Here is a 17264-nt window from a genome sequence, read left to right on the forward strand (position 1 = left end):
ACACTTCAAAACTCACCAGACCAACCAACTACCTCTGCAACGCTGTCCCAAGCCTCATTCTTTTTATTTTAGTCTCTGTAACCGAACAGCGACACATTATAAAGGACTGAGTGGGCGCAAACGCAAGTAATAAACTTATCGATATCCATTGTCGGAACAAGTGTGCTGTAGGAAGCAAAGTTACATGGCTTGCTCTTTGGTACCCGCTTCATCGAAGCACCGCAGCATTCCAATTGGTTGCTGCCGATCCGTGTCAGAGCTCATTACCATAAAGTTAAATGAGTTTTAACTCCCCTCCGAACCGCTCCGGTTGCTTTGGTTGCCCAAGACACGCAGCTGACGACCAGATCACCCAAGTCGCCCAAGTTGCCAGGCTGTCATTGAAAATGAATGACTTCCACCGTTTTGGAAGCTCTGGTCGCTGTTGGTGTGAACGTACAGTAAGGAAGTAAACCTAAAAAACATTTTTTTTGTCTGTGTTCTAAGTTTATTTTGAAAAGAGATTGTATGCATTTAATGAGTGGAAACTACATTTTCCGGTAAAATGGAAGTTTATTTTGAAAAGGCACAAGCAGTATAAGGAGTGTAACATGACATGCCATCCCTGAGCATCTGTAAGTGATGCTAGAGGGCTACTTAGCGCATCAGTCTGGGAGCAAGAATGTGTTGCTCGCAACAATGTTTAGCAGGTATAATGTTTAACATGTTCACTATTTTCTAATGTCATTAGTTTTTACAGGTATTTGGTTGTAAACCAAATGTTTGTACAGATTATCATTCTGACCCAGTGATAGTGTTTGAGGTAAAGTCAAGCTTATTACAATTCATCCAGTGGAGAACATGATATCAGTACCAAATTTCACTCTGGACAATAGCTTGTGGAAGTATAAAGTACATGTGAGTTGTACTAAATGAGTAAAAACATGCCAAAATGTCACTATGGGGTTTTAAAAGTCTGGAGTTTGAGTTTCACTCCAACAGAGTGTCTGCCTTTTAACTGACAATGGGGTCTGTTTTTCCATGCTGTGGGGAAATGAATGGATGAAAGCAATGTAACACAGCTGAACATGGTGATCCTTTTATACAGGTGAATCTAAGTGAAGCTCTGCAGGCTTCCCTGTAGTTTCTCTGCACATAGGCAATATTTTGTTCATATTGTCATTTCTAGCTCAGCACCAATTTCCACAACTTATTTCCCACTTGACCACTTTCATTGAACCTACCAGCTGCTAATACATAATACCTCAAGTATTACACCATCACCCAACTTCTTTTCTTCCTGCACTTAATAAGTTGGCACAGCACCGCTGGCAGACTGGCATAGTGGAGAGGAGAGGTGAGGTCAGTTTCAGAGTGCAAGCCACAAACTCAGGGACTATTGAAAGCCAAGCTTGGTTCATTTCCTCTGTATTGGTGTTTAAAGAGGGTGAGGGATCAGAGAAAAGCACAAGTAACAATAAGACCACACTGAATCTCTGAGGAGTGTCTCTGTCTTCCCGCACAAGTTCTTTGTGCTGGATTAGATAAAAAAATGTTTCTGATGTTGTTTGTAAATAGATGTAGTGTAGTTCATCGGGTTTCCCTTGAGTGCATTTTCATAGCAAGTTCTCATGCAGAGCAGTCACAATACCTCTGTATAATTGGCAGGATTTAAGCAGTGGTTGTGGAAAAGGTGCCAAACAAGAGCAGATCCATGATGTGTTAACCAGAGCCAGTCTGAAACAGCCTGTAAATAAAAAAAAAAAAAAAAAAAATCTGTGGATTTTTAACAACTTTAAATCAAAGTGTTCGACAGTGTCGTCAATCAACATCTGTGATAAACAAATTTAAATCCAAATTCAATAAACACAAACAGCAGGGACGTATCAAATGCTCTATCAAGAATACAAAAAGATTATTAGCCTTTAACAGTGTACAAAAATGTGTGTGTGTGTGCACATGCGCCCGCGTGTGTGTTTGTGAGACGAGCTAAATCTGTGTGACTTCATATTCTCCATTTCTGCGTGTGTGTGTGTTTACTCATTTAGCACAGACCCAAGGGGACGAGAGGAAACAGATTTGACCAGACACATAATTACAGGAGGGAGAGGGATGATGGTGGGGGTTGCTATGGTGACCAGCCCATAATGACAGGATGATTTTGCATCCTCAGAAAAGATCGAGCCCCAACTCCTTCGTATCACAACACTAGAACCACACACAGTATAGTCGTTATGAGGAAGTTGTACTTTATGGAACCTTATTTTCCTTTACTTAATGTACTTTACATTTACATTACTATTTATCCAAATCTTAGGTATATGTTTGTTTTAAGGTGAAGTGTGTAAGATTTAGGGGGATTTGGTGGCATCTAGCAGTGAGGATTGCAGATTGCAACCAGCTGAAACTTCTCCTGGTTAGAATTCCTTTAGTGTTCCTTGTTCACTGCGAACTGAGGTCTCTTCCTTTTCAAAACAAACAGACCAGGCGATTGAAGCCAGTAAAAACACTCAAATAAAGCAGTTTCATTTTACAAATTAGTGTTTCTCTGATCTGGACTTTAAGGAGATTTTCACTGGGAGCTGAATTATCAGCAGAAGTCTCCTCCTCTCCAAAACCAATGGAACTGGTGATTTAAACCAGTAAAAACACTTGAGTAAGGCGATTTCACGTCAGTGTTTCTCCAACACTGTTTGGCATGTCCATGCGGGTGGCTCATCCACCAGCTGCTAACGCCTGCTCATCTTTTTTGTCTGATAACTTAAGATTCAGACTTTCAGGGGGTTTTAGCAGGAGCTGAATGTATCCACAGAGGTCTCTTCTTCTCCAAATCAAACGGACCCAGTTATTTGATCCGTTAAAAATCAGTCTCACTCCGATGCTGCTTGTTACAGATGATCTTCTAACTATGGTGGCTGATGCTAAAATGCAAATCCGAAATGGCCATATCTGGAGCAAATGCTTTGTCTGTTCTGCGCTACTGTAGAAACATCTCCATAAACAAAGATCCCCTCCCTATGTAATTATAAAAGGATCATTAGAAGGAAAAGAAAACACATTAATTTGTATTTTCAGGTGATTAGACACTAAAGAAAACATACTTACTATATTCCATTTCTGCCAGCATGCCCCTCGAAATCCTGCACACTGGACCTTTAATTCTGCTCAGACATTACTGCTTCACTGTAGTAAAGGAGGGAAAAACTGCCATTCTACACAATAAACCCTTTTACTTTTGATACTTTAAAGCTACACTTATCAATATTTTTATATAAAGACTGTAACAGATGAGTATGTGTGTCGTGAAAGGGGTCACTTTAAGAGAAGAACCCACAGAGAATGATCACCCAACTCGGCAGTTTCTCTCAGCTCTGCATGCTGACTTTGAAGTCTGTTTTGGATCATCATTTTGGTTTTACAGCCCCGCAATCTCCGCTCTCATCAACTTCATTTTCAGCTGCAGCAAGCAGGAACAAAGTTTGATTGGAGCTCTACAGTGGAACATGTATGAGCTAAAAAAGGGCCAAACTCAGGACCCGCAGCCTCTTTTAGAGATCTTGAGTGAAGTTGGGTGATGTCAAGTTGAAAGAATATAATTAGGATTCATGATCATTTTCCTGTATTACAGTTTTGCCAAAACTGTGTAGCCACATGTATTGAATTGTGGTGCTGTCCTGGTGTGAAGTTTTACAAGATACTGAGTCAATGTGGTTTTTACAAACTACGAAATCTGACCTCTATGTAGCACTAACATTGTACTGTAAGTATCAGATTATGTTTAAGGATGTCAGCTGGGCCTTGCTGTGTTTTCTGCTCTATACTGCAGTTCAAAGCTGTGTGTGTGTGTGTGTGTGTATGGGAATGTAGACTAGGTTTGGCTGCAGGCATCGTCCTGGCACAGAGCACTGGACAGCTTGGACTGAACAGGGTGGACATACGGTGGTCAAATCATGCAGTCATTCTCCCACTGTGTGTGTGTGTGTGTAAGAGAGAGAGAGAGAGAGAAAGAGTGCTCCTGCTGTTTTTGAAGAACATCAAGCATGCAAACCAGCAGATGAATCCGAGCAAAGGCATGCGTATGCAGGCTCACGTGTGCCTTTCACTACAAGAGCAAACTATGAGAGACCTGGGCCATAGCAGAGAATACAGTACATGCAATGCAGTATGTTGTCTCGGTGTGTTTATCAGCTTTGTCAGTATTTATCTACCAGACCAGCTCTTGAGTCACTTCTTATCCAAATGTGAAAATTACATACATGGTTATCTCCGTGCAGTTTGCCAAATCTCTGAAGCACTTTGGGGAGGAGGAAGGAAGGATGCAACCCGATGAGTTCTTCGGGATCTTCGACACCTTCCTGCAGTCGTTCAGCGAAGCACGGCAAGACCTGGAGAACATGCAGCGACGTAAAGATGAGGAGGAGAGGAGGGCACGAATGGAGGCCATGGTGAGACAATAAACCTGCAACAAAAAAACTTTTCCTTTGTTTTATTTCCTGCCTGTCACCAACAAATACCTTCTAATTTAAAATTTGAAGTGTTTAGAGAAGCTTAGTGTGACATTCAGAGCATCTATGATTCAGAGTCTGAGCCTGGATTGTCTGAACAAGGCTCTCAACATCGAGGTTGTTGAGCCAATGGCTAGCAGCTAGCAGTGCTAACAGTGTGAACAGTGCTAACAGCTTGAACAGTGCTAGCAACGGTGCTAACAAAGCCATTGGTGCGGTGGACAGGAGGGTGGGTTTGGGTACAACAGCGGCATTCCAACACGGAGGGACAGTGTTTTTAGCAGTAACTGTACGAGCACAGTGCAAAGTGGTGGCGATTAGTTAGCCAATGGGGTACACACATAGGGACTCGCATGCATTAACATGCGTGCACAGACTGTTGACCACAACAAAAAACCGAGAAGCTCGGATAGCAAAATACATAGACAGCGTGACTTCATTCTCTGCTCAAGATGCTTTTACTCGACTATATCTTTGCACAGTAAATAGTGGTTTGCTGCTGTATTAAATCTCTGAATGTCACATACAGCTCCTTTGAAGCAGCTGTTAAGTGCTAAGAGTCTTTGTCCCCTAACTTCCTGTCTCCATTTCTAGCTCAAGGAGCAGAGGGAACGTGAACGGCGGGCCAAGAAGAGCGGGGCCTCAGAGGAGGTCGGTGGGGAGTTCGACGACCTGGTGTCAGCACTGCGTTCCGGCGAGGTCTTCGACAAGGACCTGAATAAATTCAAGCGCAACCGCAAGCGCTCCGTCAACCAGCTGGTCGAAGGTGGGGGCCGCGAACGAGCTGTCACCAAGGTCAACTACTAAGATGGGAAAAGGAAAGAAAAAAAAAAACACTAGACACTTAAATTCTGCCGTGGTGTAGATCTCTTTAACACCTTTAGTCCAGGTCCTTGGACAGTGACCATTGACATTGGAGAGGATGTAAATAACGGCTGGACTGGACATGTAGCAACATGTATGGACAGTCACGCCGTTTTGAAGGATGCAACACCCTCCTCTGATTGTTCTTATAAAGCTATTCCCAACCTGTCTGTCCTGGGCGTCGTATGATCACCTGAGCTGGACAAAAGGACAGTTGGGATCTATGAATGGACGGACAGACCACTGTGACACATTATCCCATATCTTTTGACCATATCCTTTTAACACTGTGCTCAAGCTTCCAGTTCTTTTTCACCCCCTGTTTTTCACAGCTCTTTTTATCCTCACAAACCCTTTCGCTCTTCTTCTGTAAGTTCCTTGGTGCTGAAGCAGTCCTATCTTTTTGCTATCTGGCTCTTAAACACACAGGACTTTGGGATCAGCCAGTCACACTGTACATAGACTCGAGGCCAAGAGAAAGGATTGGAAAAAGGACTTTGAAAAAACTGAAAAAGAAGGTGGGATGGGGGAACTAAGCCATAACCTCCACAGTCATGGTTGCTTCAAGGGTCCCCCCGAAAAGAGACTTTTCAGCCACAGAATAGATGGGTATTCATGAACTTCCTTTACTGGAAAGAGGGGCGTGCAGACGGCGAATCCCAGAATGCTTTGTAGGCTTCAGGAAGAGTGAGGAAGGATACACATCAGGGGGGTTATCACTACATCCCAACGGCCTCCTCCAGCACAAAGCATTCCCAGGGAGGACTCATGCACACCCCGAGCTGCAGTTTCAGAGGATACAACTCTTCTCAAGGAAAAAACAACTCAGTTTGATCCACCTGACAAAATGATGACTGTGCCACAAGGGTCAAGCCTCACCTCCATTCTTCAATGGTTACAACATTGTTCTGGCATCAACCAGTGCCAAAGCAAAGAGAAAACAAATGTAAATGTATTAATACAAAACATACAGCAATTAGGCGTTGATATATATTTATATTTAGATGCAGACAAGCTAATTGCAAAGATGTAGAGGTTTTTTTATGTTTTCATGGCATTTTGGGGTTTTGTACACGCGATGCATTATTTGTTGGTGTTGCAAGTTCACATTGCTGTTAAAGTGAATTTCTATACATTTTGCGCTTTATGTAAAAAAAAAAAAAAAAAAAGGTAATTGCTTGTCCTTTTCTCACCTGTACGTCTTGTTTGCACTGTAGCTTTTCTGACCAACTTTACACTCCACAAGCCGATGTACAGTGTCCTCTGGAAACACTCCTCTCTGCACTTAAATGACCCCTTATCTATAACAGTGATAATAGAGGAACGCCATATATGAATTCAAATCTGCAGTTAGTTCACGGTGCTCTCCCTGCTCTCCCAGCTGCAGCTAAAATGCAGACCATGTGGACTCACAGTAGCGGCCAAAAGGATGCTGTGTAGCAGTTCTCATTGGGCCCTTTAATGACTCTCATCCATAGTATCCATAGGATCGGTTCCACTGGTGCTAAAACATGTGGTCTCAAGACAGAGCCAGCAGCCCAGATGAGGATTTCTCGAGGTAAAAACTAGTGCTTGATTCCTCTGTGACCAAGATTCAGTCTCATCATACAGTATTTCTCTGTTTTTAGTTCAGCTGCCGTTGTAATATCAGACCACACTATCTACTGAGTGTTATTGCAAAGTCAGGGTACAACAAAGCACTTAGAGCGTGTAGAAAATGAAATATAGTGGAGCAACAGAAAAAAGAGTCCTTCCCTTCATCTTTCCTTCCAGCTTCTCTCAACATTTGAGATATTACTAGACCCTGTTACTATGCGCAACCTGTTGCCAAACAAGAGTCAGACCCACATACTGAAGCCAACCTTGGTCATTTTTCTTTTAAGTTTTTGAAATATTCAATTCAGTATATATTTTTTATTTATGTATATGCATTTCTAAAACCTTAGCAGTAGGCATGACAAAGGCTGCAGTGTAAAGTATGGGCTCGCCTCAGTACAACATTTATATCAAGATGGACATAAAGTGCAGGGTGGCTTGCCACAGGAAGAAGTGTGCCCACAGAGAGGGCTTTAATCTTGGGACGAGGGCTCCACTGTGAAAGGAGCTGCTCCTGGTCAATTTTAAGGAGGATGAGGAAGAATTTTGGGATGTCAAATGAAAGCGTGGATTGATTTAAAAACGAGAATCATATGCTACATATGAATATATATCTTCACATAAGCAGGTAGAGGGTAACATGCACATGAAGAACATATGAAATATCCTGGTAATCATCCCTCTTTTTGTTAGATAACCCATTTAAATCATTCCATCTGCACCGCATGGCTACTGAAGTACAGTATAGAGCTACATGTGAGCAGTACAGTAGGGAAATTGGTCTTTTTCAAAGCAAATGGACACGTTGTGTTTGATCTTCCTGTTGGCCTATTTGTGGATGTTTAGCTAAGGCTTCATGTTTTAGCATGCATCCCTTTTATGTAGACAGGCCAGAGGATTTGCACACCAACCCCTCGTTCAGTTTGTAAGGTGTAAGAGTTAAGTGATTAACAGTCACAGTTTTTCCTTTTCTCGCATTGAACTTGAGACGTTTTCCCTCTGCACTTGACTCAGTGAGCACTTGGTGTGTGAACTGTGGTGTCACAAAACGCAAGAAAAAGACATTGCCAATGTCGGATTATTGGACATCAGTTCGTATTTAATTTACGATCCCACTATTGTATGTAATTACTACAGTGGTAATGGCTACCCCTGATTGTTCCCTCACCTTGCCAGCTTTTCTGTTCTGCTTCATTTTCACCTTGAAGTGCCTCTGACCCTGTTTTCACATGTTTACCATTCCTTTTAATGTATTTTAGTGCTTGTGGCTTTCCCAAATATGTACAGTGTTTTGCTCATGAAATGCAGCCCACAATTGGAATTGGACTAATTGGCGCCATCTTGTGGCTTCAGATAGTGCTTTTTTGTGTGCCTCGTTCACAAGCAGTTAAAAGCAGCTTTCCAAAGTATTAAAGGGACAGTTCACCACCAAATCAAAAATACATATGTTGTGCTATTTATCGATCCAAATTATTTTTCTTGGTGCAAGTTGCCGAGTGTTTGAGATATCGGCCATAGAGATGTCTGCCTTACTCATATAATAGAACTAGATGGCAGACATCTCTCGATTTCTCCAACACTCAGCTGTTCACATAAGCAGCACAACACGTAAGTGGAAGAAATATTAATTTCTGATTTTAGGTTGAATTGTCCCTTTACCATGATGTGGCTCTCGACCCCAGCTCTGCACAATAACTCCAAATATGAAGTCAAACAGGTGTGCTTCAGTGTGGCTGGCATGTCATCAGAGAGGTTTGACCTGTACAGAGAAAATTCCTTTTCACCTAAACTTTTAAGTTATCCATAATCTGTCACCTTACAGAGACAAGTCATCCTACCAGGGGTTTAGTCCGTACATTTTTCCTCAAACTGAAGCAGAGACAAGCTGATGAGAGGTTGATAAGACAATGTGAGTGCAGAGAGGATCTTTGAGTTCTCATGTCCCACACTTTAGAGATTAACCGGTAAACCAAACAGATTAAAATGTTCAGACACTTTGATTAATCAGAGAAGTTCTAAATCTTAAGGAGGTAAATGACGTATGATTGCCTAATTCTTTAACCAGCATCTCATGTATATTTGAGCTATTTGATTTCCTAACCTCTGCTCCTTTGTCTTTCAAGTTAATCAGAGTTAGTATATCAGACTTTGGCAGACCCTTTAAACTCTTAATCCAGAGCTTTAACCCATATTGTAGTGCAGACTATTTACTGAGGGGGTATTGCAACATTGTCAGTATTATTACACGTTTATATTGTTACATGTTTGGATGTTTATTTGGCCATTGACTGGCTGATTTTTGGAGTGTACAGATGGAAATCAGAGGAATGAAATTAGTAGCTTGTTCAATGCACTTTTATTATGGGACATTTCCATTTGCAGCGCCGTTTTGGGGGCTTAGATCCCTCTAGAAATGAGAAGGGTGCAACGAAAGAGTGGTGCAAAAAACACGGTGTGAAGGAGAAAGAGAGAAATAGGGCAAGTGAGGTTGAGACTCCGGCTGGGCCGCTGGAAACACATTAACAGTCTGTTTGATTTGATTGATTTGCAGAGATGGGATTTACAGGGACGCAGACAGAAAGAGGGGACACTCATACGCATCAGGAGTGTACTGAGTTTGAAATCCTCACCTGTCTGTGTCACCTGCCTTGGTGTAAAAGACAAAAATGGGGGGAATGTTTCTCACACCACCACATTTCTGTCAAATCACACACTTGGCATCGACCTGCATGCCTAAAGAAGGGTGCACAAAGCGTGATGTGTTGACTTTAATAGAAAATTGCTTGCAATATGGAACGCACCTGTTACACAACAATTTGTACTGCCTGAGAAAAAGTTGCACCCAGTTTTAGAGGTTGTATAATTGTGAGGAGTCAGTATTTTTTATGGTTGGAAAAAAAAATCCTCCACTGAAAGATGTACAGTTGGAAAAAAAAAGGATTTTGTACACCATTCTTGATGTTTGAGATAAGATTGAAAAAAGATTAAAACATTGAGGAATGTTCCATTTTCCTGTAAATTGTACCTCTATTTATTTGCCTTATTTAGTTTGCTATATTTTGTATGTACACACAGCATTACAACAAAATGTTATATTAAAAATATGAATATGAATAATTAAACTGTGGTCCGTGTACGATGGATAGTTTTGAGACTTGTATAAGAATGAGAATCTTTTTTTTTTCTTTCTATAATTTTATTTTTGTTTTGTATTTTTTTCTCCCCCTGTGTCTTTTGTAGGGTTACAATAAACTTTTGTCCCTTACAACTGATTGTGTTCTTTTCTTCACAATCAGTTATTGAGATGAATGTTTGGGTCGTAGGTGTACTGACACAGAAGGAACTCAGTGGTGTGTGCTGATGCAGGATGAGAGAATGATTTCTACATGCTAACACTGTTAGAATATGTCTCATGCTCCAAAGTTGGATCCTGTTGTCTATAATCAACGACAACTTTGATAAAGTGATGGTTTGTAATATGTTGAGAAAAAAGTCAAACAGAAAAGTGTTTCTGCAGAACATGATATCACAGTGAAGTTGACTTTTGACCTTTTGGGTATAAAATGTCATCACTTCATCATGTTTTTCCTATTTGACATTTGTGTGACATTTTGTCTTTATTAGTTTATCAGTTCCAGAGTCATGGTCCCAAACATGTTTTGTGAGGTCACACTGATCTTGACCTTTGACCACCAAATTCTCATCAGTTTATTTTTTGAGTCCAAGGACACGTTTGTGTCAGATTTGGAGAAATTCCCCCAAGGTGTTCTTGACATACTGCGCTCATCAGAATGGGACAGACAGTCATACAAATGATTGGTTAACCTGAAAACATAATGCCTTCAGCCTCGGCTAACGCTGTGTGGAGGCATAAAGACGAACAAAAAAGACCAATAGATTGATTGATGAACAAAATATTCAATAATGGGGTTGCAGCTTCAGTCAATGATCTTCATTCACACAAAGCACAACAAGAATAAAGACTGTACTGATGCTGGCGTCATCCCTGTGATATTTCTAACACATGTTGGGATGTATCATGAACACTGTCAACATTAGTTCTATAATTGTTATTAGCAGTAGTGATACAGTATTAATAAGAATAATGATAATCAACATTAAAATCAGTAGCGGTGTGATTTCCTTTGAAGGACGTTGTGTTGTAGTTCCTCCCAGTGACCACTGGAGGGCAGCAAACTCTCATTACACCATCTCCAGGCATCAACAAGACACAACACACATCAAGAACTTCTGAACATAAAAACAATCAGAGAAGACAGCAGTGTTTCTAATATTCATGACACACAGTGTGAGATAGATTACCAAGTTATATAGAAATAATTAAAAATCGTAATAAACCAGAAAATAATTAAAAACATATACGAATTATTCAGTGTTATAGTGTTTTTCCTGTTTTAAAAGGATAAAGAGGCGTGTTTTAATGTGCGTACAAGCTGTGAGACATTTTCCATTAATATTTGCTTTTATATGAGAAAAAAAATATAGGAGCCACTGATGGAGTGATCAGCTGCACAACCTGTGATGCATGGTTGCTAAAATGTGCAGCTAGAATACAATATTGTGACTTGAATACAGTGCTTATTAAAAACAATGCAATTTATCAAAAGAAAAATCCAAAAGCTCTTTCTCTGCAGTTTTTAATGTGCCATTAAATGTCACTGCCATTCACCTCACAAAATCACACTGAGGTGTCCAAACCCAGTGCCTTTATAAACACCCTCTGTGCATCCTCAGCAAGTGTGTCAAGGAAATAATTGAGAGCTCTGTAGGTGAAGGTAAAAGAGAGACTCATTGCTGCAGGGATTCCAAGTATTGGAATAAATCTGGACCCTTCCTCTGCTGCCATTAATGCAGCTGTGCCTGCACATCTAAGAAGCACCTTCAACACAAGATCTCGGGTTATTTTAACAGCAGCCAGCGGTGAAACTATGATGGCAATCAGTTCATCATATGGCACATGTGTACTGTCAGCGAGTCTCTGCAGTGATGGTTTATCAATCCCAAACCCATTTACATATTTTATAACAACAGAAACCAACACACCCACATCAACTCCAACAGAAAGCCCAGGAACTGGTGCAGCTGCTACACCTGCACTAAGCATAGCATAGTATTTTATTTAGGCATGAAAAGCCTTTTTCTTCTTGTTGATGACCTCCAGGCTGATGTTGGGCATGGCCAGCAGCAGAGCATGCTTCTTGTGTGCAGGAAGTTCTCCCTCAAAGGTGTCCCCTAAGAGAGTGAAGTCATACAGGTGGAGATGAAAGCTGGACACCAGGAAGACTTGAGGAGACTCAACGCCTTGTCTTTGAAGACCTGTGTGACAACAGGAATACATGATAAGATGATAACATATACAAAACAAATAGAACTTTTAAAATGTAATATGTCTATCTAGGGACACATTATCTATTTTTTTTCTCTGCATCATTTGCTTTGATTTAGTGGGCATTAAAAATATAAAATGACATCACTCTGAAACCTTCTTCAAATGTTATATTACAGTCAGAGGCCCATATATGAGTTTGTTTTTTTAACTCACTTCTGAAATCACCTCCTCCAAATCCCTTTGTCACTTTATTAGCATTTATGTAAAATCTCAATTTAAAAACAGTCAAGAGAGGCAGCAGAGTGGTATTAATGACAGTCTGTGATTTGGTTTAAAGTTTTAATGTGTGCTTACATTTTCTCAGATATTGCAAATACAAAAGCAGAACTGGGTTTTATAGTTTTATTTTTTCTTTAAATACTATAAACTTTTTGGAAAAGTGTCTGATAAAATCTGAGTAATGATAAAAAGACAGAAGACCTGTCTTCACTCTATCATCGATAGACTAGAAAACTATTTTAGACAGTAATATTTAATTATCAGAACAACAGCTCATTAATACAATATGTTGTTTATATTTGCAAAATATATTTTATCCTCCATCAAATAAATCAATTCAACAAAGATCAAAACTAAGTCAGAAAGTTAAACGTCACAGCAACTAACATTCTTAGTACTGCGTGTATATCTGATTCACTGGACTTCATGATTCACAGATGATGTTGAAGCTTTTCTTTGCAAAATTTTAATATAACAACATCAGCATTTAATACAAAAACATCAGTCTGATCTATGAGCCTAAATGATGAGTGCAAAGGATAACAGTGTCTCATCAGTCATGATTTTCTGTGCAGGTCAGTTTGTCCCAGTAAACATCTGCTGCTGACTGGGATCTCTGTCAAAAGAAATGTGAACTGTCCAACAATGGCTCAACCTCTTCACCACCTCAGTGACCAAGTGCTCCCTTATGTCTCCTTCTACCAGGTAACTGCTCTTTATACTGAAAGTTGTGTCACTACCCCTAACCCTTCAGTGTGGACCTCAGCTGGACAGCATGGTAGTTATGTTGCTTGGACATTTTGTAATTAATCTCACTATTTTTATATGTGGTTACATAAGTCACTTACCCTGAATGCAGTTGTCCCTTATTTGTTGAAGAGTCCTTTCTGCGTTGAAGTCTCTCTGACTTATTTCCTCATTTCTTAAGTCACTGTCAATCTTTGAGCGAACAAAGTAGAACTTTTTCTTCATCCCCTGAATCTCCTGAGCGAGCTTCACATCATTTTCTCTGAAGCGAGTGGCTGAGATGATGATGAAGAAGTCAAACCTTTCAAATCCAACAAGCTCCAGGTACTTGTCAGCTGAAAAGTTGGGGGTGCCAATACCAGGAAGATCCCATAGTTTAACATTGGGATAGTTGGGATGGAGGTATGGTGTAACCTCTGTGGTGGTTTCTACACAACCAGTAGGAGCAGCTCCCTCATCCTCGTTATTTATGCCTCTGAAGGCATTAACGAAGGTGGATTTACCAGAGCCAGACTCTCCAGTGACTGCAACATTTATTGGAGTATTATTCTCCTTGTCCAAATACTCCTGGACCCTTTTTACAGCTAAGGCCTGATCATTATTTTCTAGTGCTTTTTTAATGTCTTCAGTCCATTGTCCACTCTCCATGGTAATCCTTGATAACTGGAGTACAAGAGAAGTAAAAAAGCCATTATTGTCTTTTGGGAAATAGTAAAAAATGTAGTATTAGACTGATCTGACATCATGTATATGGAATAATAAATACAATGAAAATCTGACGTGTCGCATCTTTATAAATCCCCACATATCATGATGCAGTATAACCTCTCACACACACACACACACCACATCAGTTCAGTGTATGTTTCATCAAAATAAAGTGGGCTTTTGCTGAATATTAGAAGCTACTCACCTGGAGTCTTAATGTTGAAACAGATGAGACAAGAGGACACCAGCCGATGAGTTGCTTTGAGTTGTTCAGCTGCAAGAAAAGTCCACCTCCCAGTTTCTTTACTTCTTTACTTTACTTTTAGGAAAGTTGGTCAGAGTTTTGACAGTGACCAATGAAAATGTCCCACTATGAGTGACAGAAAACTGATTGGTCAGCTATAAATCAGCTGACTTCCAAGAAACACACACATTTACAAGAAACATAGAGAGCTGCAGGCAGCACAACCTGCTGGATGCTGTCTGCAGGTGAATGACACCTTTTGGTATTCATCAGTAGTTTTTGTTGTTGTAATCTTTGGTAATTAGTGTCACTCCATTCTGATAAAGAGCATAACATATCATGTGAAAAAACAACACACACACACACACACACACACACACACACACAATAAATGTGTACTTTTTTGACAGGGTGTCCTTTCTTCTTTTATTTTGTAATTTTTGAATTGGATTACTTACATTCGTTTTGGTATAGTAGTGTTTTTGCAGGATCATCTAATCTTGTATTTTTTCCTGTGTTATAGTTATTTTCCTTTTAATCTAATGTCATAGTCCCATCCCCAGGATGGCGATTATGACAAATAGGATGGATTTCATCGCCCCAAACTTCTGACCATATGTTTTCTTTCATAATGATAATGATAATAATGATAATAATGACCGGCGGCACAGTGTTGTGGTGGTTAGCACTGTCACCTCACAGCAAGAGGGTTCTTGGTTTGATCCCAGCAGGGAGCCCCTCTGTGTGGAGTTTGCATCTTCTACCCGTGTCAGTGTGGGTTTTCTCCGGGTACTCCGGCTTTCTCCCACAGTCCCAAGACATACAGGTTGGGATAGGTTAATAGGTGACTCTAAATGATCTGTTGGTTGTCTGTCTCTATGTGTTAGACCTGCCACATTCTCTCGACCTGTCCAGGGTGTACCCCTCGCCCAGTGTCAGCTGGGATAGGCTGACTTTCAACAAAGGGAGCCTGGTGTGTTGTTGTCTGACAGACTTTCGATGTTACACTCAGGTTTCATGCAGACAAAGTGAAAGAAATGTTTCTTACAACAACAGAATGTGTCCAACATGCCAGATGAGACAAAGACTTTGTGTTTGTTGCTACATATGATAACAGAGAATACCTTGTGATCATCAACCTGTTTCTGATCATCACGTGATGTTCTCTGAGCTTAAGTCTCCCATAGTTTGATTTAACTCACTGATCAAAGAACATGTTTGTGTTGTTTGATGTTTTGTTGCTGATGCACTGAAGTCCAACTGCATACCTGCACAGCCGGTACTGCTGCACCCATGAGTTAAAAACAGGTGCATCTTCTTCATGAAAAAAGAAATGCTAATAACAGATCACGTCCATGTACAACTACAAACCACCTCTGTTAAGTGCAGGTGGTGGTCTGTTAACCAACAGATGGCTTTTATAATCACAAATGAACATGTGTCTTTTACATGTAGGATATACAATAGCTATTTCTTGGGCACTCACAGTAACTTCACTCCACATGTTTCATATTGTGACTGCAGGATCTGAACAGAGGGATGACTATGAGAACATAGATCAAGCAAACTTGATCACATTAGTGAACTCTAATGGAATTTGTTGCACTTGTCTCTCAGGTCTCACGCTTTGAGAGTGTGACGCATGCATTTTAACCTTTTCACACTCTCACCAGCCACACCTGGTATTTCTCACGCAACAAGAGCTTGCCACGCTCAGTTTGACAAGACCGCATGTGAACTTTAGCCAGCAGAATCCTTGTTAATGGGGTGTTGGCAGTGCTTAATTTGTGCCGGAATGTACTGGAACGCCTACCAGGATCTTTTCAGAAAAGGCGCTGGTGCGTTCCGGAACTAATTTGCATGGGTCTAGAACTTTTCGCATCTAAAAACTACATACAGTATTGGCTGATGTCACTAGTGTTGCAGGGTATACTGGTAATGGTAGACCGCGGTACTAAAACTCCACAGTAGCCTACATATGATAGTTCAAAGTCCAATCGCAAGACGGTGAGTGTCCATGCGCCGTCCCGGCGCGCGCTGGTCAATAACGGCGCGCGCTGGCCACCTGGCACTCAATATGCTGCTGTAGTGGTTTGTTTTCCAGACATGTGAGTATCTTTGAGCAGTTAAAGTTATTATTTATTTATTTTTACTTGTCGGTAGTGATTTGTTTTCCACAGAGCTCTACGTGCGGGCATTTTACTCGCATTTGCGACTAAAAATAGTTTTGTGCCAGCAAAATAAATCATTCAGCACGCTGTAAGAGTACAGATTTCAACCAGCAGCAGAAAGGAAATAAAATCCTGCCGGTTGTGGGTTGAATGGGGGTCACAGACAGGATAGGCGGCCATAGTGCTCCGCGCTGCAACATAACGGCTTACCGGCGACAGAGAAGTCCGACTCCAGGTCCAGTAATTTCCTCTTCTTGGTGTCATGACTGCCCAGTAGTACCTAGACAACCGAGCCGTGGTGGCACACAGGTATGTGGCGTGTCAGAGGAGAAACGAGCCGTTCACATTTCTCTCTTTGTGGCAGGTAACGGTCCACAAACCTCACCGCGCGTTCTTTACTTATGAAGGGACTGTTCTTTACTTGTCAGGGGAGGAGGGTGGCTGGTTGATTTTTATTTTATTTATTTATTTTATTTCAATCCCCACTATGTTAATCACTTATTGATGCTGTTTTTGAAGTATGAATAAGTCAATAAGTAATTTATTCCATTGAAATATCATTGATGTATTATCGTAAAGTGATTTATCTTTTTATAAATGACAAAAGGCACATCTGCCTCATTTTTGCTGTGGTATCGTGATACTACTCAGAACCGTGATACTTTCACTGGTATCGTACAGTGGGTCCCAATTCTGGTACCGTGACAACACTAGATGTCACAACCATTCCATTCGGAGTTGCGCAGTGAGGCGGCTCGGGTGCCGCTTAAAAATTGTTCCCCCACTTTTGGGAGTGGGGGAACACTGCTCTCTCAGAGGCC

At 40.9% G+C, this 17264-nt stretch overlaps 2 protein-coding genes and 1 long non-coding RNA gene across 7 annotated transcripts in view; 2 read left to right on the forward strand and 1 right to left on the reverse strand.

The window, feature by feature from the left end:
• daam2 (dishevelled associated activator of morphogenesis 2) overlaps window positions 1–10066 on the forward strand; it is a 120824-nt gene extending 110758 nt beyond the window's left edge. For all 5 annotated transcript variants that reach the window (XM_033642162.2, XM_078174933.1, XM_078174932.1 and 2 more), the window contains 2 exons: window positions 4254–4424; window positions 5079–10066. In XM_033642162.2, coding sequence (XP_033498053.2) covers window positions 4254–4424; window positions 5079–5291 — 384 coding nt within the window. In that variant the 3' untranslated portion in view covers window positions 5292–10066. The remainder of the gene's footprint in view (window positions 1–4253; window positions 4425–5078) is intronic.
• A 1006-nt stretch (window positions 10067–11072) lies between these two features.
• On the reverse strand, window positions 11073–14433 carry LOC144466941 (interferon-inducible GTPase 1-like). The gene is made up of 3 exons (XM_078174937.1): window positions 14234–14433; window positions 13422–13983; window positions 11073–12281 (listed from the first exon to the last, which is right to left on the reverse strand). The coding sequence occupies exons 2-3, from the start codon at window positions 13966–13968 to the stop codon at window positions 12085–12087; spliced, it is 744 nt and encodes a 247-aa protein (XP_078031063.1). The 5' UTR covers window positions 13969–13983; window positions 14234–14433; the 3' UTR covers window positions 11073–12084.
• Window positions 13196–17264, forward strand: part of LOC144466942 (uncharacterized) — a 30642-nt gene continuing 26573 nt past the window's right edge. Inside the window, exon 1 of the long non-coding RNA XR_013493335.1 lies at window positions 13196–13278. This is a non-coding gene — a long non-coding RNA (uncharacterized LOC144466942). The remainder of the gene's footprint in view (window positions 13279–17264) is intronic.

This window comes from Epinephelus lanceolatus, chromosome 15 (assembly GCF_041903045.1).
Source record: "Epinephelus lanceolatus isolate andai-2023 chromosome 15, ASM4190304v1, whole genome shotgun sequence".
Taxonomy (NCBI): Eukaryota; Metazoa; Chordata; class Actinopteri; order Perciformes; family Serranidae; genus Epinephelus; species Epinephelus lanceolatus.

Excerpts from the sequence above, each read along its gene's own strand:
- LOC144466941 (XM_078174937.1), bottom strand. The coding sequence starts at position 13,968 with ATGGAGAGTGGACAATGGACTGAAGACATTAAAAAAGCACTAGAAAAT. Across the intron at positions 12,282-13,421 it reads AAGGGACAACTGCATTCAGG|GTCTTCAAAGACAAGGCGTT; the intron begins GTAAGTGACTTA and ends GTTGTCACACAG.